General features: G+C 44.6%; 1 protein-coding gene across 1 annotated transcript in view; it reads left to right on the top strand.

Annotated features, from left to right (window-relative positions):
- The first annotated feature begins 2,164 nt into the window (after nt 1–2,164).
- Nucleotides 2,165–20,687, top strand: part of LOC103053807 (uncharacterized) — a 31,005-nt gene continuing 12,482 nt past the window's right edge. The window contains exons 1-7 of the mRNA XM_088140247.1: nt 2,165–2,414; nt 9,399–9,553; nt 11,221–11,381; nt 13,012–13,171; nt 13,842–14,012; nt 15,407–15,498; nt 18,754–18,911. Of these exons, the coding sequence (XP_087996373.1) occupies nt 9,404–9,553; nt 11,221–11,381; nt 13,012–13,171; nt 13,842–14,012; nt 15,407–15,498; nt 18,754–18,911 (892 nt within the window). The 5' untranslated portion in view covers nt 2,165–2,414; nt 9,399–9,403. The remainder of the gene's footprint in view (nt 2,415–9,398; nt 9,554–11,220; nt 11,382–13,011; nt 13,172–13,841; nt 14,013–15,406; nt 15,499–18,753; nt 18,912–20,687) is intronic.

The following is a 20,687-nucleotide window of genomic DNA, read 5'->3' as shown; positions in this document are numbered from 1 at the left end:
TGTTTCAAGCTTGTGGCTTGGCTGGCAACTCTGCCGTGCTGATGCTGGGGGGAAGGCTCATACAGGAGGGGAGGGAGGCAGCCCAGGGGCCTGCCCTTTTTCTAAGCAGCCTGCTCTTTCACACTCTGAAAGCAGCAGAAGACTAAATTTAGTGGGTGGGGGAGTGAGAGGGGGAAGAGGGAAGCCAGCGAAAGGAAGATTTTCTGAATCCAGTCAGAGAAAAACTCCAGAAAAGATACACATACACGCAAAGCTATGGAAGGAGCAACTGGATAAGCTCTCTTCCTCTTGGTCTTGTGACCCACAGCATATCCTGTCCAGGTTGCTCTGTACGCACCACCCAAAGAGAGAAGGAGAAACTCAAAACCTGTATGCAGATGCAACCTGTAACTTCATCACACCGAGGCAAATTCAGAGGCTTCTATGGCCACTGCCAGTAATGGGCTGAGAAAGGATTCCAGAAGTATTCTTTGGGATCCAGCAGCAGGTTGGGCGACAATGATGTCAAAGACCTCCAGACTGGGTTTTCTGTCTGAACGTCCGCAGGATAGGTTGCCAAACTCAACCAAACGGGACTGGATTTGGGGTGGCAGAGCAAGCGATCAAAAGGATGAGTGGTTTGGAAAATGGAGCTGCAGGGGGGGAAAAAACAGGTAAACAATCCCCCATGATATTCCCATGGAAGACAGCGTTGCGCTGCACCCCTTCCTTCCCAGGGGTCTTGTTAAAATGTTGGGAAGACTTCCAGAAACCACACCCAGAGGCTTGCCTGACCATTTTAACTCAGGCTTGCTTTGAGGTTCGTAAAGGTAAAAGATCAGTTTGTAGGACCAACCATTCTTTTTGCCAGCACACCACGTTATGAGATACCATGCGCTCAGCCATTATTTTACCACTCTTGTCTGCTCAGGAGATGCCACAAGAGATGCCACGGCTTGGCAGGCTTATCTGGGTGGAGAAGCTAAGTAGGCTGGGTCCTGGTTAGGGGTCGGAGGAAAGACCACTAAGACAGCCCAAATTTGGACTTTTTTTTTTAAAGTCCCAGAAGATGACAAGGGCAAAGCACCTTTTTTATATCCTATTTAGAAAACGGCATGGTTGAGTCTGTGAAGTCAGCAAGAGCTGAGCTGGACTTCGCATGTCTTCCCAGTTTTTTAATTTTATTTATTTACATATCAAATTTATATGGCCACCCATCTCACGAAAAGTGACTCTGGGCGGTTTACAGCCCTTGATAAAACAATAAATGTAGTATAAAGAACAGTCATTATTAAAAAATTAAAAGTCACAAGAGAGAATAGATGTTAACCACAGTAATGGAGCCATCTCAAGATCCCACCGGTCTCCTGAGACCCCCAGGCCTGATGACATAACCAAGTCTTGAGGGACTTCCGGAAAATGAACAGGGCTGGAGCTAATCTCACTTTGGGGTGGGGCAGAATGTCCCATGAGGTGGGCGCCATGGCAGGGAAGGCCCACCTCCCTGGGACTCTCCTGGGATGGGACCCACAGCATGCCTCTTCTGCCAGATCTGATGGGACAGGCAGATATAATCAGGGAGAGGCAGTCCCTCAGGTAACCCGGCCCCATGCCATGAAGGGCTTTAAAGCTTAAAACCAGCACCTTGAATTGGACCCAGAAGCCGAATGGCAGCCAATGCAGCTCGCGGAGCAGAGGTGTAACATGTGCTGTTCAGAGTCACGCTTAACTGCCTGCGCCACCGCATTCTGCACCAGCTGAAGCTTCTGGATACTCTTCAAGGGCAGCCCCATGTAGAGCGCATTGCAGTAATCCAGTCGGGAGGCGACTAGGGCATGAGTGACTGTGAGCAAAGTCCCCTCCCCCCCCACCCCCCGATCTAGGACCGGGCGCAACTGGTTTAGTTGGTTCAGCAAGTTTTAGTTCGGTTCAGCAAGTTTACCTGTTCCCACCTGTCCGAGATGTGCGGTTAGGGATGCACGGCCGGTGTCAGGCTGGTGGGCGAGCGGGCTCCGCCCTCTAGTGGACAAGCCGCGACAAGCAGGAAGGGCGATCGACCGGGTCGGATTCGCGCGCAACTCGGCTCGCCTTGGATGGGCTGGACTGGGCTGCCTGTAACGGCGGGGGGACAGCGCCACCTCCGCCCCAGCGCCCGCTCTTCCTGGTTCGCGGAAGCGGGAGGCCCGGAGCCTGCCGGAGGTGCGAATTCCTTGCAAGCATAAAAGGCGTCGGCCGCGGGAGAGCTCCAGCTCGCGCCCCAGACCGCAGCCTGCCTGCCTGCGGGCGGCGGTGCTGAGCCTTCCCCGCAAGGCTCCGGGCTGGGTAGGCGGGGAGCTGCCTCGTGATCGCCCTTGTGCAACAGCTCTGCGCTTGCAACAGATGCGGGGCGACGCGGCCGGGAGCCGGAGCGGCTGGGCAGAGGATCGCGGCAGAAGGTAAGGGGCAGCGGGGTGGGAGGAGGCGGCGGCGACCCGCTGCGCCCTCTCGCCGAGCCTCCGGCTGCACGGGGGACTCCCGGCCCGCTGGCGCTGGCTGCCTGCGAGAACTGGCTTCGCGCAGCGCGCTGAAAGCGGAGAAACGATCCATCCTCCCTGGGGCTGGATGCGGGGCGCCCCCCCGCCTCGCTTCGCCTCGCCGCCTTGCAACCCGGAGACCGAGCCAGGAAAGCGCAGGTCTGCGTCGCAACGAGTGGCCGGAGCAGAGGCCAGTCCGAGAACCAAATAGCGTTTCTATAGCCAGAGGCTGCTGTGTGCTGACATCTGCTTTTCCGGGAAAGGGGCCCGCGTGCGTTCCAGGCTCTTCCTTCAGAGGGAGACCCCTTCTTAGCTTGGGGTCGCTGCCCTATAATGATTCGGCCAGACGCCTGCTTTTCAAGCAATGGTCTCAGGCCTGAACAAGAAAATAAAAAAGGTAGATTTGGCTTTGAATGGCTCACAGCTCTTGCAAAGTCCCCCCGCTGATAGATTCTTTGAGTATCTGGAAGACAGGTTCATTTAACTCAGGGTTTCTCAGTCCCGGACACTTGAAGATGCGTGGACTTCCACTCCCAGAGTTCCCTAGTCAGCATACTTTTCCAGACCCTACAAAGTTGGCTGTGAAGGGGTTGTTCTGCTGCCTCTAGAGGGTGGCAGGTGGGAGGTCAGCCGATGTGTTGAACTCCAAAACCTAAGCAAGATTAGACTGGTTACTGTTTGGATGGGAGCCACCCGGAAAACCCAGGAGTGAAAACGAGACGGAGAAGGAAGGAAGTCATCCTCAAAGAAGACCACACGATAAACTCTTTCCATACTGTTGGCAAGAAGATGGAGCAGATGTGTTTCTCTAAGCCACCTTTACCTTGGATCCCTTGAGCATTGTTTCTGATGAAAGCATTAGTTCTGGTATGACAATATCCAGTGTACTACGGTGAAAATCTCCCAACTCAACTTTGGATTCACTATTGGAAAAGCTTTTTGGAGGATTATGCATCTCATTGATCAAGACTGAAAGGTCCGTCTAGCGTGCTACATTAAGTTCCATCTCTTAGGGTGGCTGTCTTTGCGTCTAGCTCTGCAGGTGGAAAGGATCAGTTCACGGGACACGTAGAGCTGCGGTATGATTGCTTCAGTTTGGGCTTTGCAGGTGGAGTAGTGCCAATTTGTGAAGCCAGATAACGGGGACATGTTTAACAATGCATGGCTTCCTTGATGGAGGAATCTATCCATAGGGTGGTCTGCCACCCCATTGTGCTCAGGGTCCAGTTGAGTTTGGGGGACAGAGGTTGTCTCTGGCTTCCTGTTCCCTGCTGAAAGTTTCTGGTTCCCTGGTGCCATTGGGGAGGGGGAAGTAGCAGAGAATAGTTCTTCAATGCATAGCTGATGGATGTTCAGCTGGTCTTCAGGCAACCTTTGACCCTTCAGATATAGGAGAATTCCAGCTCCCAGACTCTGAAGTGAAGGGCACTGCAGGTCAGCCATCTGGAGTCCAGTATCCTAGGCTGGCCACCCCAAAGTTAGCCATTGTTACTGTATTGTGCCAGGTTCCGTAGAGGAGATTTTTGGAGACCAGGATTGAGTTAAGTCACCATGGATGTAACTTTTATTCAATGCTGATCAGTAAGAGAAAGGGGAGAAAAAGGTGAAATGAATTTAAGTAACATCCTAGCAACCTTCTCTTCTTCCTTTTTTCCTTGCCTGGCTATGGGGTCACACCAAGCTTGATCAGGGCTGATCTCAGAAATGGTGAGCAGGATCAGACCAGATGAATGGCACTTAGTCTGAAATCCACCCGTGGGAAATGGGAAAGAAAATAGTACGTCATAGAAGAAGGCAATGGCAAGCTACTTCCATACTATTGCTGAGAAAACTATGTAGTGATTTCATAGACATGTTCATGGATTCTCACGTAAGACCTTTGCTTTCTAGAAATTTCAGGTTACTTCACACTCACATTAAGCTTCCTTTCTCAAGATGATTTCACTTACTTATTTAGCTGTGGGTCCTGAGAACTTTTTCCAATTCTTTAAAAATCAGTACATGCCCTGAAACTCCATGTTCTTTGCCCCAGGGTTCAGGTTACCTTATTTTTCAACAAGGCTCATTCATAAGAGAGCGTTCCTTCTGTTTTCTTCTTATCCACACTTTCCTTGTTGCTTGGTTCATGATCTTCACCTCGTTCTCAGCATCCTCCTATTTGCACAATTCTTCCGAAAGGAGCTACCGAAGGAGGGAAGCCACAGCCTCAGCAGCCCACCAGGTTATTGCATCAGGTCCATTGACATTTTCATTTAAACTGGGCTTCCGGTGGGGACAGTGGCGGCTTAGTCATCTCTCCGTGAGAGGGGAGATGGCACTGCAGCTGGATCGGTGGCTGGCAGCAAGCGCTGGCTGCCCAACCTGCTCTGGATTAAGGAGGAAACGAGAAATCAACCCATTCAGTCTCCGGGACGGCCATTCCTCATAAACTAATTGTAGAAACAAAGTCTCTGTGAACAGCTTGTGAGTAACCGGCTGGGAGGCGGGGATCCATCTTCATTCACAGCTGTGGTGCAGCCTAAATGTGGAGCCAGCCGAACCCCATATCTAACCCACTTTGAAATATAACTATTTTTTAACGTACTAGAGACCTTCCTTTGCAACAGGTAAGTCATTCTCTTGGTGTTTTTTTCATTATTTCTGGGTCTATAACTTTAAAAGAAGAATTAGAGTTTTATTGTAATTTGAACAGCTCGCAAAAAGCTGGAAGATATAGAGAATACAAAAAAAGGTATAAAAGTTACTTATGGTGAAAGGGGAAGATCTATTTGTTATAAGTTTAATTTTAAGAAACTCCATCTGTATTAATTGGATTTGATTTTTCCGTGGGAAAACTTTTCGTTTTTCTGTGATATGCCTGTTCGTTGGCAGGATTTTCAAAATAAAGAAGATAGTAATTTGAGCCCTCTGTGTATTTTTTGCTGGTGTGTGCCTGCAATTGCAGCTTGAAAGGCACGAGAGGGTGTGAACTGCCTGCTCACTTTCACTTATACGGTTGCTTGCTTTGGTGGGGAAAAAAAATAGCTAGAAGGGACCCTTTGGAGCAGCTGTTAAAAGTTAAAGAAGTCATTTTAACTTCTCACGACTGCTCCAAAGGGCCCCTTCTAGCTACTTTTAACTTTACTCCAATCATTGTTTGATGAATTAGGAGCTAAATTCAAGTCCCTTGAAAAGAACATAGAGGATGATGAGAGAGTTGGATGAGATGGCTAATTCTGAAATGGAGGTAGAGGTTGACTTGAATGTGGATTTGGAGTTCAGAAAAAATGCTGGATTACGAAGGTGGTATGAACAAGATGCTGTGGATTTGAAAATGGATTTAAAAAGGCCAAAGGATAAGAGTGATCTGGAAAAGGATGCCAGAATGGATTTACAAATGAAACCAACTGATGTCACTATAATCAAAGGAAACATACAAATAATGAGAAGGAAGAGTGATTTGGAAAGACTTTTTATCTTGGATTTGCAAAAAGAATGTGTTGAATCGGTGAGGCTGTTCCTGAGAAGAGACAAAGGGAAATGACTGGGGCTGCTTTTGAGAGAAGACAAGGAGAGAATAATGGGGAATCAGTTTGTGGTGTAAGGTTTGCCCCGTTCGACTCAGAGAAACTCTCATGACACGTGTGTTCAGCAAAGAAGTTTACTCAAGGGTAACGTTCATAATTACAAAGCCAGGACTGGCTTGGCACATTTTACAATACAATTTATAGTTCCCCATTCCTGTGCTTAGCCCCTGTTGCTTGGTTACAGATTACCCGCAGTAATCCCCCCCTTTACTCAAATGGCAGATTCAGTCCAGCTCTTTTGGGTTCTTGATTGCTGTCTATGGATGGCGTTGTTGTTGTTGTTGTCAATGGGTCTTTCTGTTGCTCGCAAAACCGGGAGTTCCCCAATCACGAGCTGATTACTTTAACTCAAATCCGAGGCTCTCCCCTTTGTCTACAACGCCCGCGGCAATCTGGCGTTAACACAAAGTATCCGGGTTTAGTTAAGCGGCGCCAGCTGGCCCATTAATCGGTTTGCAGTTTCTCACTTTCCCTTTCCTTGCTAGCGCTCCAGCGGTGAAACTGACTAAGCGCGGCTGGGCAAGTCCCTAGCCGCGGCTGAATCTGACATGTGGGACACTATTTGAAAGGACTAAAGATTAAGCTCTTTAAAAGTAAATAGAAGATTTACAGAGTGAACTTATTTGATTATGGTTAATATATATGTTGAGATTTTTGGTAGTTATGAACAGGATTTTTTTTCTGACCAGATTGAACGATGAGGTTTTAAGGATTTGTATATAAAGGGGGAGATATTTCATTTGCTTTTTTTTTTCCAGAGAAAATGATAAGTTGGATTATAAAATGGATTTATTTTTGACGTAGGTTAAAATATCTTTGTTCTTAAATTTATGGAATTTTTGTTCTTAGATACGATAACTGCAGTAAGATTTTTTTATATGTACAAAGGTGGAAGGATATGATATTACCTACATTGGAAGAATGGATGATGAAGCTGATGGAGTTGGCTGAGATGGTGAAATTGATGGCTTTGATTTGAGACAAGATATTGTGCAATTTTAATGTTAATTGGTAACTTTTTTTGGACTTTCTGTGGGAAACAGGAAAAAAATGAAATTATGTTGTATAGATGTGATTATTAGAAATAATATGGGTGCATAGTAATAATGAAAGTTATATTGTAAACTTAGAGTAAAAGATTGATGTATACTGTTACTTATATCTGTTGTGAGGAGGGTCAGAAGTCAATTCTCTTTCCTTCCTTCCTTCCTTCCTTCCTTCCTTCCTTCCTTCCTTCCTTCCTTCCTTCCTTCCTTCTTTCTTTCTTTCTTTCTTTCTTTCTTTCTTTCTTTCTTTCTTTCTTTCTTTCTCTTTGTTTTTTCACACTTTTGACCTTGGTCATTCTTTTTTCTAATTTTCCTTTCTTTTTCTTACTTTCTTCCTTTAATATTAGTTGTTGTTGTTAGTTTTTACTGTTTCTATTTTAAAATTTAATAAAGTTATTTTTTAAAAAAAGACTTTCATTTAAGCCAAAGGGAACCCAGTTATCATATGCTGGGTTCCTACATTGCAGAAAGCCATTTGTTTATATGGTTTACTGATTAAACTGCAGTTGGCTGGATATTCATACAACACACAGCATAGAAACCAAATCACATTATGGATTCAAGTTGAACCATGCTTTAAATTTACCTCTTACTCTGTGGTTACAACATCCTGTCTAATCATCAAAACCATAATTCATACGTTCATTTTTTCCCTGCTTCACACAAAAAGTCTGTAAAGGGTTTCCAGTCAGCAATAAATATAGATAATATATTTTCTTTGATCAAAAAATGTTATGTTGGAAATGTGAACAACAAGAAGAGACTTTTATCATGTTTGGTGCCTGTATAAAAAAGCTAGAAATGTTTGGCTTCAAATACATAACATTCAGAAGATGTTAAAGATTAATATACAAGAGGCCAGCGGGTTTTCTTTTGGGATCGATGGACAAACAGTTGGAAAACAGTCGTGGAGCTTTATTTTTGTACATGATAACTACAGCAAGACCACTGTATGGACAAAGATGGAAAGATTCAGTGTTACCCACAATGGAAGAATGGTTGGTGAAGATTATGGAACTTGCTGAGATGGCTTTAACGTAACTTTTTGGAGGCTTTTTTTTTTCTTTCTCTAATAGACAAATGTAATTTCTTACTTTTATTTGGGTTTAGACATAATTGGATTTTTCAAAATTGGGGAGTCTAGATACTCCTATCTTCTGATAGCTAAGACATTCTGGTAGGGCTGGCATATTGGCTCATCAGTAAATGAACGTTGATATCAAGTGGTTATGAACCCACATTGTTGCAATGCTTCCTTCTACTTTTTTTCTAAAGAGCTAGGGTGGAATACATGGTTCCCCCATCCTTGTCTCCCACTTCCCTATGGGATTGGCCCCAATTGGCCCAACATCTAAGTTTGGATTTGAATCCACCTCACCCCACCGGAATATCAAATACTGTGGCTTGGTGACTTTCTGTAATCTCTTTGTGACTCTTGGATGGGTTCATAAATTATGGTGAGGCATAGTTTGTTGAGTAAGCCACAATGGCTGAATTCACGTATCATGCTCGGTCAAAACCCAACACTCCCCATTATGGTTTACTGCAAATGGTCATAGTTTATTTGGTCATGGTTTAGTGCAATGGGATGAGATCACACAGTGCACTGAATTATCATTTGCTTTAATTTGGGCTTAGCATGATGTGTGAGCAAGTGACTGTGGTTTGTAAGCCATGGTTCATAGTTTAATTTACTGTGTAAAGCCAATCATTTGTGGTTAATTCAATGAGCCTTGGGGAAACAAAACCTGGTTTTGAACAGTGTGTGAGCATGGACATGGTGGATGAATCTAGCCACTGTACACAGAATTAAAGCAGTGGGGCCAAGCTGGTGCTCCTGAATCTCCCTTGGGCCTTTCTCAATAAAGCAGTGTTTCTCAAGCTTGGCCTCTTTAAGATGGGTGGACTTCAACTCCCAGAGTTCCCCAGCCAGCATGGCTGGCTGGGGAACTCTGGGAGTTGAAGTCCACCCATCTTAAAGTGGCCAAGCTTGAGAAACACTGCAATAAAACATCAAAGACTCATTCCAGGAACAAGGACTTAGTTCTTGGGAAGGTTTGTGGTCTTTTGTGAAGCTTTATGTAGAAACTGGTTAGTTCTTGGATGGGAGACCTCCAAGGAATGCCAGGGTGGAGGCTGGAGTGGGAAATAGGAAGGACAACTTGGAAGAAGGAACGGCAAGCCAGTTCCACGATATGCCAGAAAAACGTACATGGATGAAAACACAAGGAGTCAAAGCTCAAAGGCATGTTCCCCTGCACCACAAGCTCACAGCTGCGTTTTCTTGGTTGCAGACAAAATGATGGCCTTTTACCACCTTGCTGCCCCACTGCTGTTGGCTGGGCTCTGCTGGGGATGGGACTTCCCTTTCAGGGATCCCACATTGCCTTGGGAGGAACGACTGGATGATCTGATTAACAGGCTGACCCCAGAGGAGATGATCCTGCAGGTATGAGAAAGACATTGAATGGTTTGGTGGGGTTGAGCATCAGTGGGGCTTTGGAAGGCCAGTCGGCGAGTCTTCATCTGTCAGACCAAACCAGAAGGGTCCCTGGACCATAATTGTGTAATTTCCACTGTGGACCCCCAGAGGCTTCTGGAAACCGAAAACCCATAACCTTTCGCTGTTCTAGCTCCTCCTCCCAGCCCTGTCATTTGGAGTCCATTAGATGCTTCTTATTGCTAAGACCTCTTTGCTTCTGGGCATTTGTCCACATCTGTAGCACAGCTCCTCTCATGTACAAAACACCCCAAAGGATCAAGCTCCACCCCTTTTGTACATGTGCCAATGTTGCTTGTGGATACAAAAGGGCATGGGTTGTATCACAATGCCATGTCTGCCTCTTCTGACCCTTCCCCATAGACCCTACTGGCTGCCCCCTTTCAGTAGGTCACCAGACAGTAGGGAAAAGAGCCACCAATCAAGAATGGGCTGGAATGGGGAAGATCTGGGGACTCTACCTGTCACTCTAGTTGGTTGGTCTGCCCCTCTTTTCTTATTCCATTTAATCATCTCAGAATAATGTGAAATAAAGGGACAGATGGAAACACTCCAGGGTGGAAATAATCCCAGAAAACAAGGAGGCAGACCCCATGGGGATTGCACAATTAGCTGGGTCCTGTACAGCTGAAACTGTCTAGCTTTGGGGCAGCCATGTCTATTGCTTCACTGGGAAAGCACAGAGTTAAACCTCACAAATTCAGAAAAGTTAGCCAATGAGCAACCCAAACCCCATTCAATGTTTCTCAATATTTTTTGGACATTTCAAAGAGAAAACATGGGGTTGCTGTACCTTAAGGTAAAAAATAAGTTTCCAAATGCTGCTTCAGGGAAATAGGGAAACATTCCCCCTCTTCTGTCCCACATAAAATAGTGGAGTTCTTCTGTTCCCCTCTCGCTGGAAATACAGGGAGAAGTTAGTGTTGAAAATGGGGAGGGAGACACAAAGTCTATGAAAGGAATTCAGGAAAAGAAGTGCTGAGGGAGAGGACCAGCACTGGGAGAGGGAAGAGGAAGCTGATGGGGAGGGAGGGGAGGGATGAGCCCCCATTCCATGACACTCCCAGAACTCACCTTAGTAGGTCACTGGATTTAGCCTCCAAGGCCATGTGTGGGCAAACATGTATTTTGCGCACCCTGAAGCTGTGTTACGTTAGGATTAGCTTAAAGAGGAAAGGCAACTTTTATACTAGTTCTTAGTGATGGCTTCACTAAGATCCTTCTTGGCAAGATCCTTCTTGGACTGGAGATGAGATGAGGACAGTGACCTGCAAGGGGGAAGATTGGGTCGGGGGCTGTAGGAGGTCTCTCAGCTTGATTTTTCATTGGCAAACATTTTATGACTCACCTAAGTAATACTTTCAGACTCTTCCAGGGTTATAGTACTGAAGACGTTCCCCAGACACATAATGAAACACCTGCCAATGAAAACTAACTCCTAGAACCCAGCACTCCAACTCTGACTTATGTATGCTCCCTAGAGTTTCAAGATTGGGTGATGATGCTGGGGTGAACTGCCAGTGGGGACAGAATTAAAGAATTAAAGCTCAAAAGGTGGAGAAACCAGGTAGGGCAGTGATGATCATCCTTTTACTGTATGGGCTTTCTACCCACAGATGTCAAGAGGAGGAGCTCGGGCCAATGGGCCGGCCCCACCTATTGACCGTTTGGGCATTGGGCCCTACAACTGGAATACAGAATGTCTTCGTGGAGATGGAGAAGCACAGGGCTGGGCAACATCTTTTCCTCAAGCTCTTGGATTGGCTGCCTCCTTCAGGTAGGATTTTACCTCAAGTCCATTGAGAAGCCACCTCAGTCACTAAAGCAGATCTAGGCCATGTACAATAAATGCCTTTTAGAAATCACAGTCCTCATTGTTCCATGGATGTTTTACTGATTGAGGGACATTGTTATGGTTGCAGCCCACTCTAGGTACCTTTAAAAATCAACAAGCAAAAACTTATAACTATAACAGCAACTTTAAATAGCATGCCAGGGAAATCAGGGGTAAAAACAGAATCTTGAAACAGTTGGAGTAAATTCCCAGTATCTTCTTTAATGAGTGAATTAAGACGGAATTGTGTTGTAAGGCTTTCTTTTCATGTCTCTCCATCTGGACTGTGTTGCCTCTTCTTGGATAAACCAGACTTTCTTCCCATAGTCTCTGACACCTTCCTAAAAGACAGCAGAGCCAGGGCCATGCAGACTTTGGGTAGGGCTTTCCAAATGAGTCCCGTCTCTCTTCTTCTCCTGTTTCTCTCCTAGACACCTTAATTCTCTCTCTAAACTAATCCACTTAGAATCTTGGTGTCCCACCATTGCTAAATCCTCAGCATGCCACCAGACTTACCAGCACTGACAACTTAAGTGTCTAGGCTTTCAAAACTGGGTACCATTTTTGGAATTGTAGAGTTGGAAGGGGCCACAAGAATCATCTACTCCAACCCCCTGAAATGTGCAGAAAGACAACTTAAACCATCCATTGGAGGCAGCTGTCCAGCCTCTTCTTCAAAACCTCCAGAGATGGAGAACTCCAAACCACCATAGGTAGACTGTTCCACTGTCTATGAACAACCTAAGAACAACCATCAGGAAGCTCTTCCTTACATTGGAAGGAAATCTAGGTAGCTTCAACTTATTGCTGAGCCTAGTTTCTGTGGCCATGGAAAATAGTTCCCAACCCCAACTTCTGTGTAGCTTCCGTTTATGTATCTGAATGTGGCTAACGTCTCTGGTAAGTCCTCTTTTCTTCAGACTGAACATTTTGTTAAATCAGGTTGCTGCTTATTTGCATTTATAACTACTGTCAAAAAGATTGGAATCCACTTCTTTATCATCCTTTCCTTTCCTTTCCTTTCCTTTCCTTTCCTTTCCTTTCCTTTCCTTTCCTTTCCTTTCCTTTCCTTTCCTTTCCTTTCCTTTCCTTTCCTTTCCTTTCCTTTCCTTTCCTTTCCTTTCCTTTCCTTTCCTTTTTTCTATTTCTATTTCTATTTCTATTTTCTTTCTTACTTATTCACTATTCTTTCTTATTTTCTTATTTTTTTTCCTAATATTTGTGTTTTTATCTTGTTAAAAATTTATTCAATAAAAATTATATTCTTTTTAAAAGAAGATGGGGATTCACAGGGGAGGACAAATGATGTCACCTGTGCCGTGATGTCACTATGCAAAGAATGTAAATGATATGCTGTGCACTATTTCCCTATGATGTCACTGGTGCAAATTACACAGTTGGGGCCTCAGTTGTGGATCTCGGGAAGTGCTATCCTGGCCCTGCAGGGAACTGAGACCCCATCTGTACAGGATGGTGGCCTAGCGTAGTATTGCATGCTGCAAGTTTTGAGTGACCTCATTTCATTGCAACCCAAAATCCTTTTCTCTCCAACCCTCCTTATGTCTTCGAACAGCCCTCAACTCATCTTCGACGTGGCCAGCGCTACGGCCACTGAGGTTCGCGCCAAGCACAACTATTTTGTCTCTGTCGGCTATTATAATGACCACATGGGCTTGAGCTGCTTCAGCCCTGTCTTGAACATCATGCGGCACCCGCTCTGGGGCAGGAACCAGGTATCAGTGATTTAGGGCCAAGGGTAGGGAGGGTAAGGCTTGAAGTCCAACATACCTGGAAGCTCCCAGATCAGGGAAAACATGTCAGTGGCTTTAACTGTCCCAAGAAAAGTCCTCTGAAATGAAATTAGTGCTGAGTATTTCCAAAATTTGTGAAGACCAATCATACCTGAATCTCAGCAGGGATTGTGCTGAAGATCACAAATATTCCTGCTCTTAGCCATAATAATCGCCTGAGCTGAAAAAGGAGACCCCAAAGTTAGGTTAACACACTCTTGAGATTTTTGACCTGTTAGAAATTTAAGGTAGAACCAAAGAACTGCTAGGTTTCTTCTTCTCAGAAATGGGATAACCAGAAGAAATAGAAATGACTGACTCACTGATCAGAGGCTTTGTTTCTTCTTTGACCATGTGTATTAGCTCTAGCTTTTAATGCTCCTAATATTCTATATTTCATTTTAGAGTTAGAGGTTTAGGATTACAGTATTAATATCTTGTCACGTTATACGCCTACTTTGAAGAATCGCCTTGGTCTGGTGCGTTCTGCTTTGTATTTCTCTTTATTGGTTTGCCTGATTGTTCTCATGTTATGCTTGCCATTAACTGAAATCAATATGGAGTGGGAGGAATAGGATGGGACTGACCAGCTTGTTTCTTTTCCCACTCTTAGGAGACATATGGGGAGGATCCATTCCTGACCACAGAGCTGGGAATTGCATTTGTGAAGGGGCTGCAGGGTGACCACCCCCGTTACGTCAAAGCTAGTGCTGGCTGCAAGCATTTTGATGTCCATGGGGGTCCTGAGAATATCCCCATATCCCGGTTTATCTTTGATGCCAAGGTCAGTGAAAGAGGATCAGAGATGGAGCTTCTGTCCAGTGGATTTCTGAGTTGGGCCCCTTCCTTGCTGCCAATTTCTAGTGTTAGACCCATTTATTTAGTCCCAACAGCCTAGTTTCTTGTAACCCTCAGAGCAACAACAGACACAAGAGACACGCCCCTCTGGATAATGGGAACAAGCCCTCTGTGACTTTGTCCCTGGCCTTGTGCGCCTTAATCATGGTCAATGATTTTCCTTCACATATGGGTGTTGTCTGAATCTGGATCAACCACTGTCTCCTAACCAGAATATGAAAGATTTAAGTTCTGGCATGACAAACATAGAAACTGACACCTGCTTTAGGTTCAGCTGATATATTTGACCATCATAAAGCTATTCCTGGGGGATGTATACCTGCTTCCAGGTAGCAGGAGCCAGGAAGCAATTGCAGCAGGAGCTGAGAGTCCTTGTCTCCAGAGAAGCCAAGTACTTGGCCAGTCCAGGGCAAAGAGAATAATGTCTCTACTGCCTGTACTTTAATGCAGCTGAGAAATGGGAGATAAACAAGGGGAAATTGAAAACGTGAGCAGCAGTGCTCTATCCATGAAGGCCAGTAGATGACATTAGTGCAAAATCAAGCAAGGAGGGTGCCTTGAGGAGGACGAGCTTCAGGAACAGCTCCAAGGTTGTTGGTGACTTGCTCAGACGTGCCCAGAGGGGCCTCTGGGATGGTGGCCTCCCCCATGAGCCACAGGACCAACCTGCTCCTTTGAAATACGGTGTTATTTTCCTGTCCTCCTTAACCAGGACAGCATCTAGGTGCTTCTGGCCCAGATTTGCATGTTCATTCCCATCTCTCCTGTGGACAACAAATGTGGATTCCTCTTCAGGAATTCAGCATTTCCCTGCATTGACTCGCTCTTGTGTAGCTTGTGGGATGATGACCTTCTCTGATGACCTTCTCTACAGCTACAGAAGCTAAGTAGCCTTGCAGGGTGCAGAGAAATGAACATGAACATTCCCTGTGCGGATGCATCCATGTTGTTAACAGGAGTTCAGCTCCACTTGAGGGCATCTTTATCTTTTTACCATTCTTTCTTTCTGAATAAATTCCCACACCAGGATTAGAAAATGATTTTGGGTGCTTAGGCGTCCAGGGCACAAGGGTCAGGGTAATGCTTGGATCAGGGCCATCTTCTCTAACACTTGCTAAGAGAATGGGATTTGTAGTCCAGCATCTGGGGAGAGCAGATGGTAAAGAAGATAGGTTAGAAAGAGGAGTGAACAAGGAGGCCTCACAAGGTGCTTATGAATGTAAGATATTTAGTAAAAAGAATCGATTTGGGAGGAGTTTAACAAGCCATGCTCAGTGGGCTGGCAAGACAGCGAGGACATGGTGGTGTCTCTTGTGACAGGTGGAAGAGCGTGATTGGCGCATGACTTTCCTGCCTCAGTTTGAAGCCTGTGTGCGGGCTGGAACATTCAGCTTCATGTGCAGCTACAACAGGTATGTTCCCTCAGGGCATTCCTGAGAAGGCAGTGATGATGATGTCATACATAATGGCATCATGACGTATGAGATATCGTGGCGGCTTGTACTGGACAGCTGTGTTTAGCTCACAATTTCTAGTGAACTAGAATTTGTAAGAGAGTTTTCAGAACTTTACCCAGGCCTTTAGCGAGGATGAGTGAAGCCCCCTTGGATTGCGTGGGTCTGGGTTTTTTTCCATTTCAATCTGGCTTCTGTCATCTTTGCTATGTTTTATTCTTTATTTTTGTTTCTTATTGTATTTAAAAAAAATTTTTTTTACATGAGAGCTGCCCAGAGTCATTGGGAGTTGGGCAGCATACAGACATCAATCAATACAGCATACAAACATCAATCAATCAATCAATCAATCAATCAATCAATCAATCAATCAATCTTGATTTGTGGGGTGGACAGAGAAAGTTCAACTTTTCAAGTTTATTTAATGGGCCTAAAATGTACCATTGTCAGTCCAAATGATGGCTGGATTTGCCTCTTATTCTAAGCCATACAGTAATGTGGTTTGTTAGCATAAACCAGCTGTTGAATCTGTAAACCATAGTTTATGACCATGCTATGTATGAACTTTAGCTTAATTAACCAATCATGACATAGGCTTGTTTAAGTCCACAGGATTTAGTGCAAAATACAGTGTAAAACTCCTCTGGTTCATTTTTTCCCCTTCATATTAAGACAACAAAGAACATTTACTTTCGGTTCTTATAGCCTTCCTTGGCAAGAATTTTAGCTGGATAACTATACTCCATGCAGTTTAGCTGAAAATCTTCTGGTGCTATTTGAGTTTTGAAATGCCTTCAAAAGTGATTCCCTCCCCCCCCCCCAAGGAATAGCATACAGCAGTGTTTCTCAACCTCAGCATCTTTAAGATGTGTGGACTTCAATTCCCAGAATTCCCCAGCCAGCCATGCTGGCTGGGGAATTCTGGGAGTTGAAGTCCACACATCTTAAAGATGCTGAGGTTGAGAAACACTGGTATACAGCATAAATGTTCTTTACCTGTGTATATATGAGTGAGTGTGTGTGTGCACAATCTGTTGCATTGGCTTAAGATTTATTTATTTACTCATTTGATTTCAATGGCTGCCCAACTCACAAAAGTGACTCTGTACCCTGCTCTATTTTAAATAACACTGTTTAAATATTAAATAGAAGGTAATCTTCTAATATTCGAAGATAGGAAAGGAGCAGAATATACTGGTCAGTTGGCAGCAACATTTTTTGGCCCACAGGACAGCTCCAAAGACCTTTCCTTCTGGAATCCCCGAGCCTTCCGTATTGGACATTTTGATCTGCTGATGGTTCTCCAGTTCTTTGGTGGTTCTCCAGATCCTCCCATTCACCAAAGCTTGCCCCAGACCCTCTTGGAACCAAGACTCTTTAGCCATCCAGTGCAATTCAGGATCGTCGATCATCGGCCACAACTCTTCAACAGCTAATGGCATCTAGCCCCAGTCCTAGGTTGCCACCCATCATACCTCCTCCTAGTTCTCCTACTCAGTAGACTTTTAGGGTGTTTTGTTTTAAGCCTCTGCCTTCTCTGGCCTATGGGAAAACTTTTCTTTTGGGAAACTCTTATTCTCAGCTTCTACTTCCGTTGCAAAATAACAGGATATCTGTTGGGTGGTTATGTAAACTTCTGCAAGCTGACAGAAACCATAAGCAAGCAAGCTGTGGCTTAGTGTGGTGTGAACTCATCTAATGCCAAAACAGCAGTAGTATAATTATTTCTAGTAGGGTTTTGCTTTCTAAAAAAAATGATTAAGGGTGATAAAAGGAAATCGGTCCCTGCAGACCATCATCCATTCTAGGAAGAAAAATGACTATATTGGACAAAGCAGTTTTATACAGGACATTTGTTTAGCCACAAACTCAGAGCAATCATTGCTTGAAAGAGTTGAAAGGTTGGAAGAATGAACTGAGTTATGCTTTCCTGGAAAGAGCATATGCAAAGATACATCCCACCTTGAGTAGGAAAATAAGCATTTAGGGGAAACTGTCTCATTCTGGAAAGATCAAGTAATTTACTGCTCTTCACTGCCATTGACTATACAGATACAGAATACTTTAATGGCCAAGTATAAAATATATACAAGGAATTTATCTTCGGTGAAAAAACAAACATTGAATATAGAAGAGGGGCAGCATTAAGTTTGGAAACAGCATCTGACACCAAATAAATTAAACAGGATTTGGTTGCAAAATCCTATTAGTAGCTCTGCCCAGTTGCTAATAACACTGAGTTGAAGCTTCTATATCTCAAGAAGTAATAGCTGCACTCTCTATTCTGTGTTGGTCAAGCTCCATCCAAACCGTGTCCAGTTCTGCGCGTCACACTTCAAGCAGGATGCAGACAAACTAGGTTAAAGGAAAGCAGTGAAGGCATCTACGGGAACTCAGTTTCCAGTCCCCTGAAGGGAGCTGGAGGGAAGTGTAAAGGTTTAGCCTTGAGAAAAGGTAGCACCCGATGTGATGGACTGGAATGGAGGAAGGGGGGTGAAAATGGTGCTCTCGTCTCCAGAGCAACGCTCTGGAGATAAGCAGAGAAAGCTGGCGCATCCCTAAACATTCCAGAAGATAGTAGAGACTTGTTCCTGGGAACTACAGGTCAGTCTGAGAAAATTCTGTAAATAAGCGCTAGCTAATAAATCTTGCTGAATGAACCTGCATGGTCTCCAGGAGTTCCTTGGGCTAGGCCTGACACCCAGTACCTGAAGGGGTGCTACCCAGAAGAGGGTGTTCTGGATCATCCCAAAGTCCAGGATATAAGCTTTGCTTATAGGAAGGCAGGTTCCACTTCAGAATTGTAACATTTCATGGGAAGAGCAGTTCCACACTGGAACCAATTTCCCAAGGAGGCGCTGAAGGATGTGTTCAAATAAGAGGCTGCAGAGCCATTCTGTGTGAGATGCTTTGATTTGCACTCCTGGACTGAGCAGGGAGTTGGATTCATTAAGTCTTTTCAAATCTAGGATTCCGTGAAGCTCTTGAAATAAAATGTCATTGCAGATGACTTTTGTAAAGTCTTTAAGCTGAACTGGGACTTGGACTCTAATAGAGCTCAGAAAGGCTGGGGAAGAATGACCACAGGCTTCTCGCAAACTGCTCTGAGCGTCTCACTGCTGTTATGGCTTGTTAGAGCCGGAAGACGGGAAGCAGTGACCCCAAGAGGTCATGCTTGTAAGTCTGCTAACCATCCTTTGGTCCATCTGGCAGAATTAATGGAGTCCCAGCCTGTGCTAACAAGAAGCTGCTGACAGACATCCTACGTGGTGAATGGGGCTTCCAGGGTTATGTGGTGAGCGATGAAGGTGCTCTGGAGCTGATCATGTTTGGACATCGCTTCACCCACAGTTTCCTGGAGACTGCAATTAGTGAGTATTGCAAAACAGGATCTGCTCAGATCTGTGCTGGATGCTCCTTGTAACCTAACTTCAGTTATAGATTGAGTTCCTAGAGTCCTAGTAGCATTGCTGTCAGGTTAACCTTCTAGTCTGGAACCCAGATTTGTTTCCATCTGGTCTTACTTTCAGCATCCAAGCGCTATCTTCTCTCCCAGATCCACCAAAAGCTCTTTGTCCTTAATTGTACTTTAAGACAGTGATGAAGAATTGAATCAAGTTGTGGTTAAAACTTAAGAAGAATCCCACGCCTGGATCAATAGCCCATGTTCTCTTCCAAGCTCTGTTAGCCTACAGTAGCCAGCCAAACACATTCAGGAAGCTCACAAGCATTACTCCACAGTTATTGCTGTTTGTGGATTCTGGAGGTAGTAAGCAGCCTTCAAGCCAAGTGGTCATTGGTAGCCCAATTTGATTAGTCATTGATCTCATGCTTATAAGTAATCCTCGCTTAATGACCATTTGTTTAACAATGGTTCAAAGTTACAATGGCCTCGGAAAAGTGCTTTACAACCTGTACTCATGCCTACAGCTGTTGCAAATAGTCGTATCATCCCTGCCATCACATGATCGCGATTTGCGACCTTTTTACAACAGTTGCTAAGCGAATCACCGTGGTCATTAAGCGAATTCTGACAAGTCCATTGGGGAAGCTAGATTCACTTAACAACCACATGACCCGCTTAACAATCATCATAAAAATGGTGGTAAAATCAGGTCCGATTCTCTTAACAACCAATTTTCTGGTCCCTATTATGGTCGTTAAGTAAGGACTACCTGTATTTGGTCTGTGGTCTAGAGGTGTGCCGCCCTAGCCTTAAAATCAAGGTCTTACAGCCATCAGAGATGAGGGGCAGGGTGGAAGCTGAGGCAATATGGTGAGGCTGGCCTAATGGTGAAATAGACTGATTGATTATTTGTTTGTTTGATTATTTGTTGTGCCCCTGGTTAGATAACTCAGGAGCAACAACAACTATAATCATAGCAGCACATTACTGTTGTTGTTCTTATTATCACACACCTTTACTGCGACAGGGTACAATCACAAAAACACAATCGTTTATAAAATTCCACCCAACAAATTTAGATCCCAGGTTAGCAGCCAAGCCAGCAAATCAATTTTAACAATAAAGACATAGCAAGCATACATATTTAAAACCATGCCCTGTGATATCCAGAATTAAATTTTAAGTATTAGCCTAGGAACTGACAAGTTTAATGATTGCAGTGAGAAATGGAGGTCCAGAGGGTTCTAATATGAACGTTGGCAATTTAAGCTGAGCTCTGCTCAAATAGGAAGGCATTGAAGAACCCTCCATTGTTGCAAGACATAAGAATAGCATGGAAGAAAAGGAAGCCACCTTAAGCTAAATCTGGCTGTTAGATGGAATTCTGTCCATCTCCAACAGAAGAGAATTTCTATAACTCAGGGTTGAACTGTGGAGTCCTTGGTACTCTCTGAGCTCAGTTGTTTCCTTGCAGATGTTTCATGACCCAACTAGGTAACATCATCAGTGCAAGATGATGATGTTACCTAATACTGATGATGTTACCTAGTTGGGCCATGAAATGTCTGCAAGCAAACAACCAAGCTCAGGGACCACCAAGGACTCCACTGTTGGTCCATCTGTCTGAGTGTCAGTTACATGGAGGTTGGCAACCTACTGCCTGTGGCACCCTTTAAAATAGGAGCACCCCAAAATTAAGGTTTAAAGAAAAGTGTCTGAAGTCATCACAGGATCATCCTCA

Source organism: Python bivittatus, unplaced genomic scaffold (genome assembly GCF_059951505.1).
Source record: "Python bivittatus isolate LINGU-HERP-01145 unplaced genomic scaffold, Pbiv_v1 ctg000260_np1212, whole genome shotgun sequence".
NCBI classification, from domain to species: domain Eukaryota; kingdom Metazoa; phylum Chordata; class Lepidosauria; order Squamata; family Pythonidae; genus Python; species Python bivittatus.
Note: the sequence above shows the minus strand (reverse complement) of the source record. Positions and strands in the feature narration are given on the sequence as shown.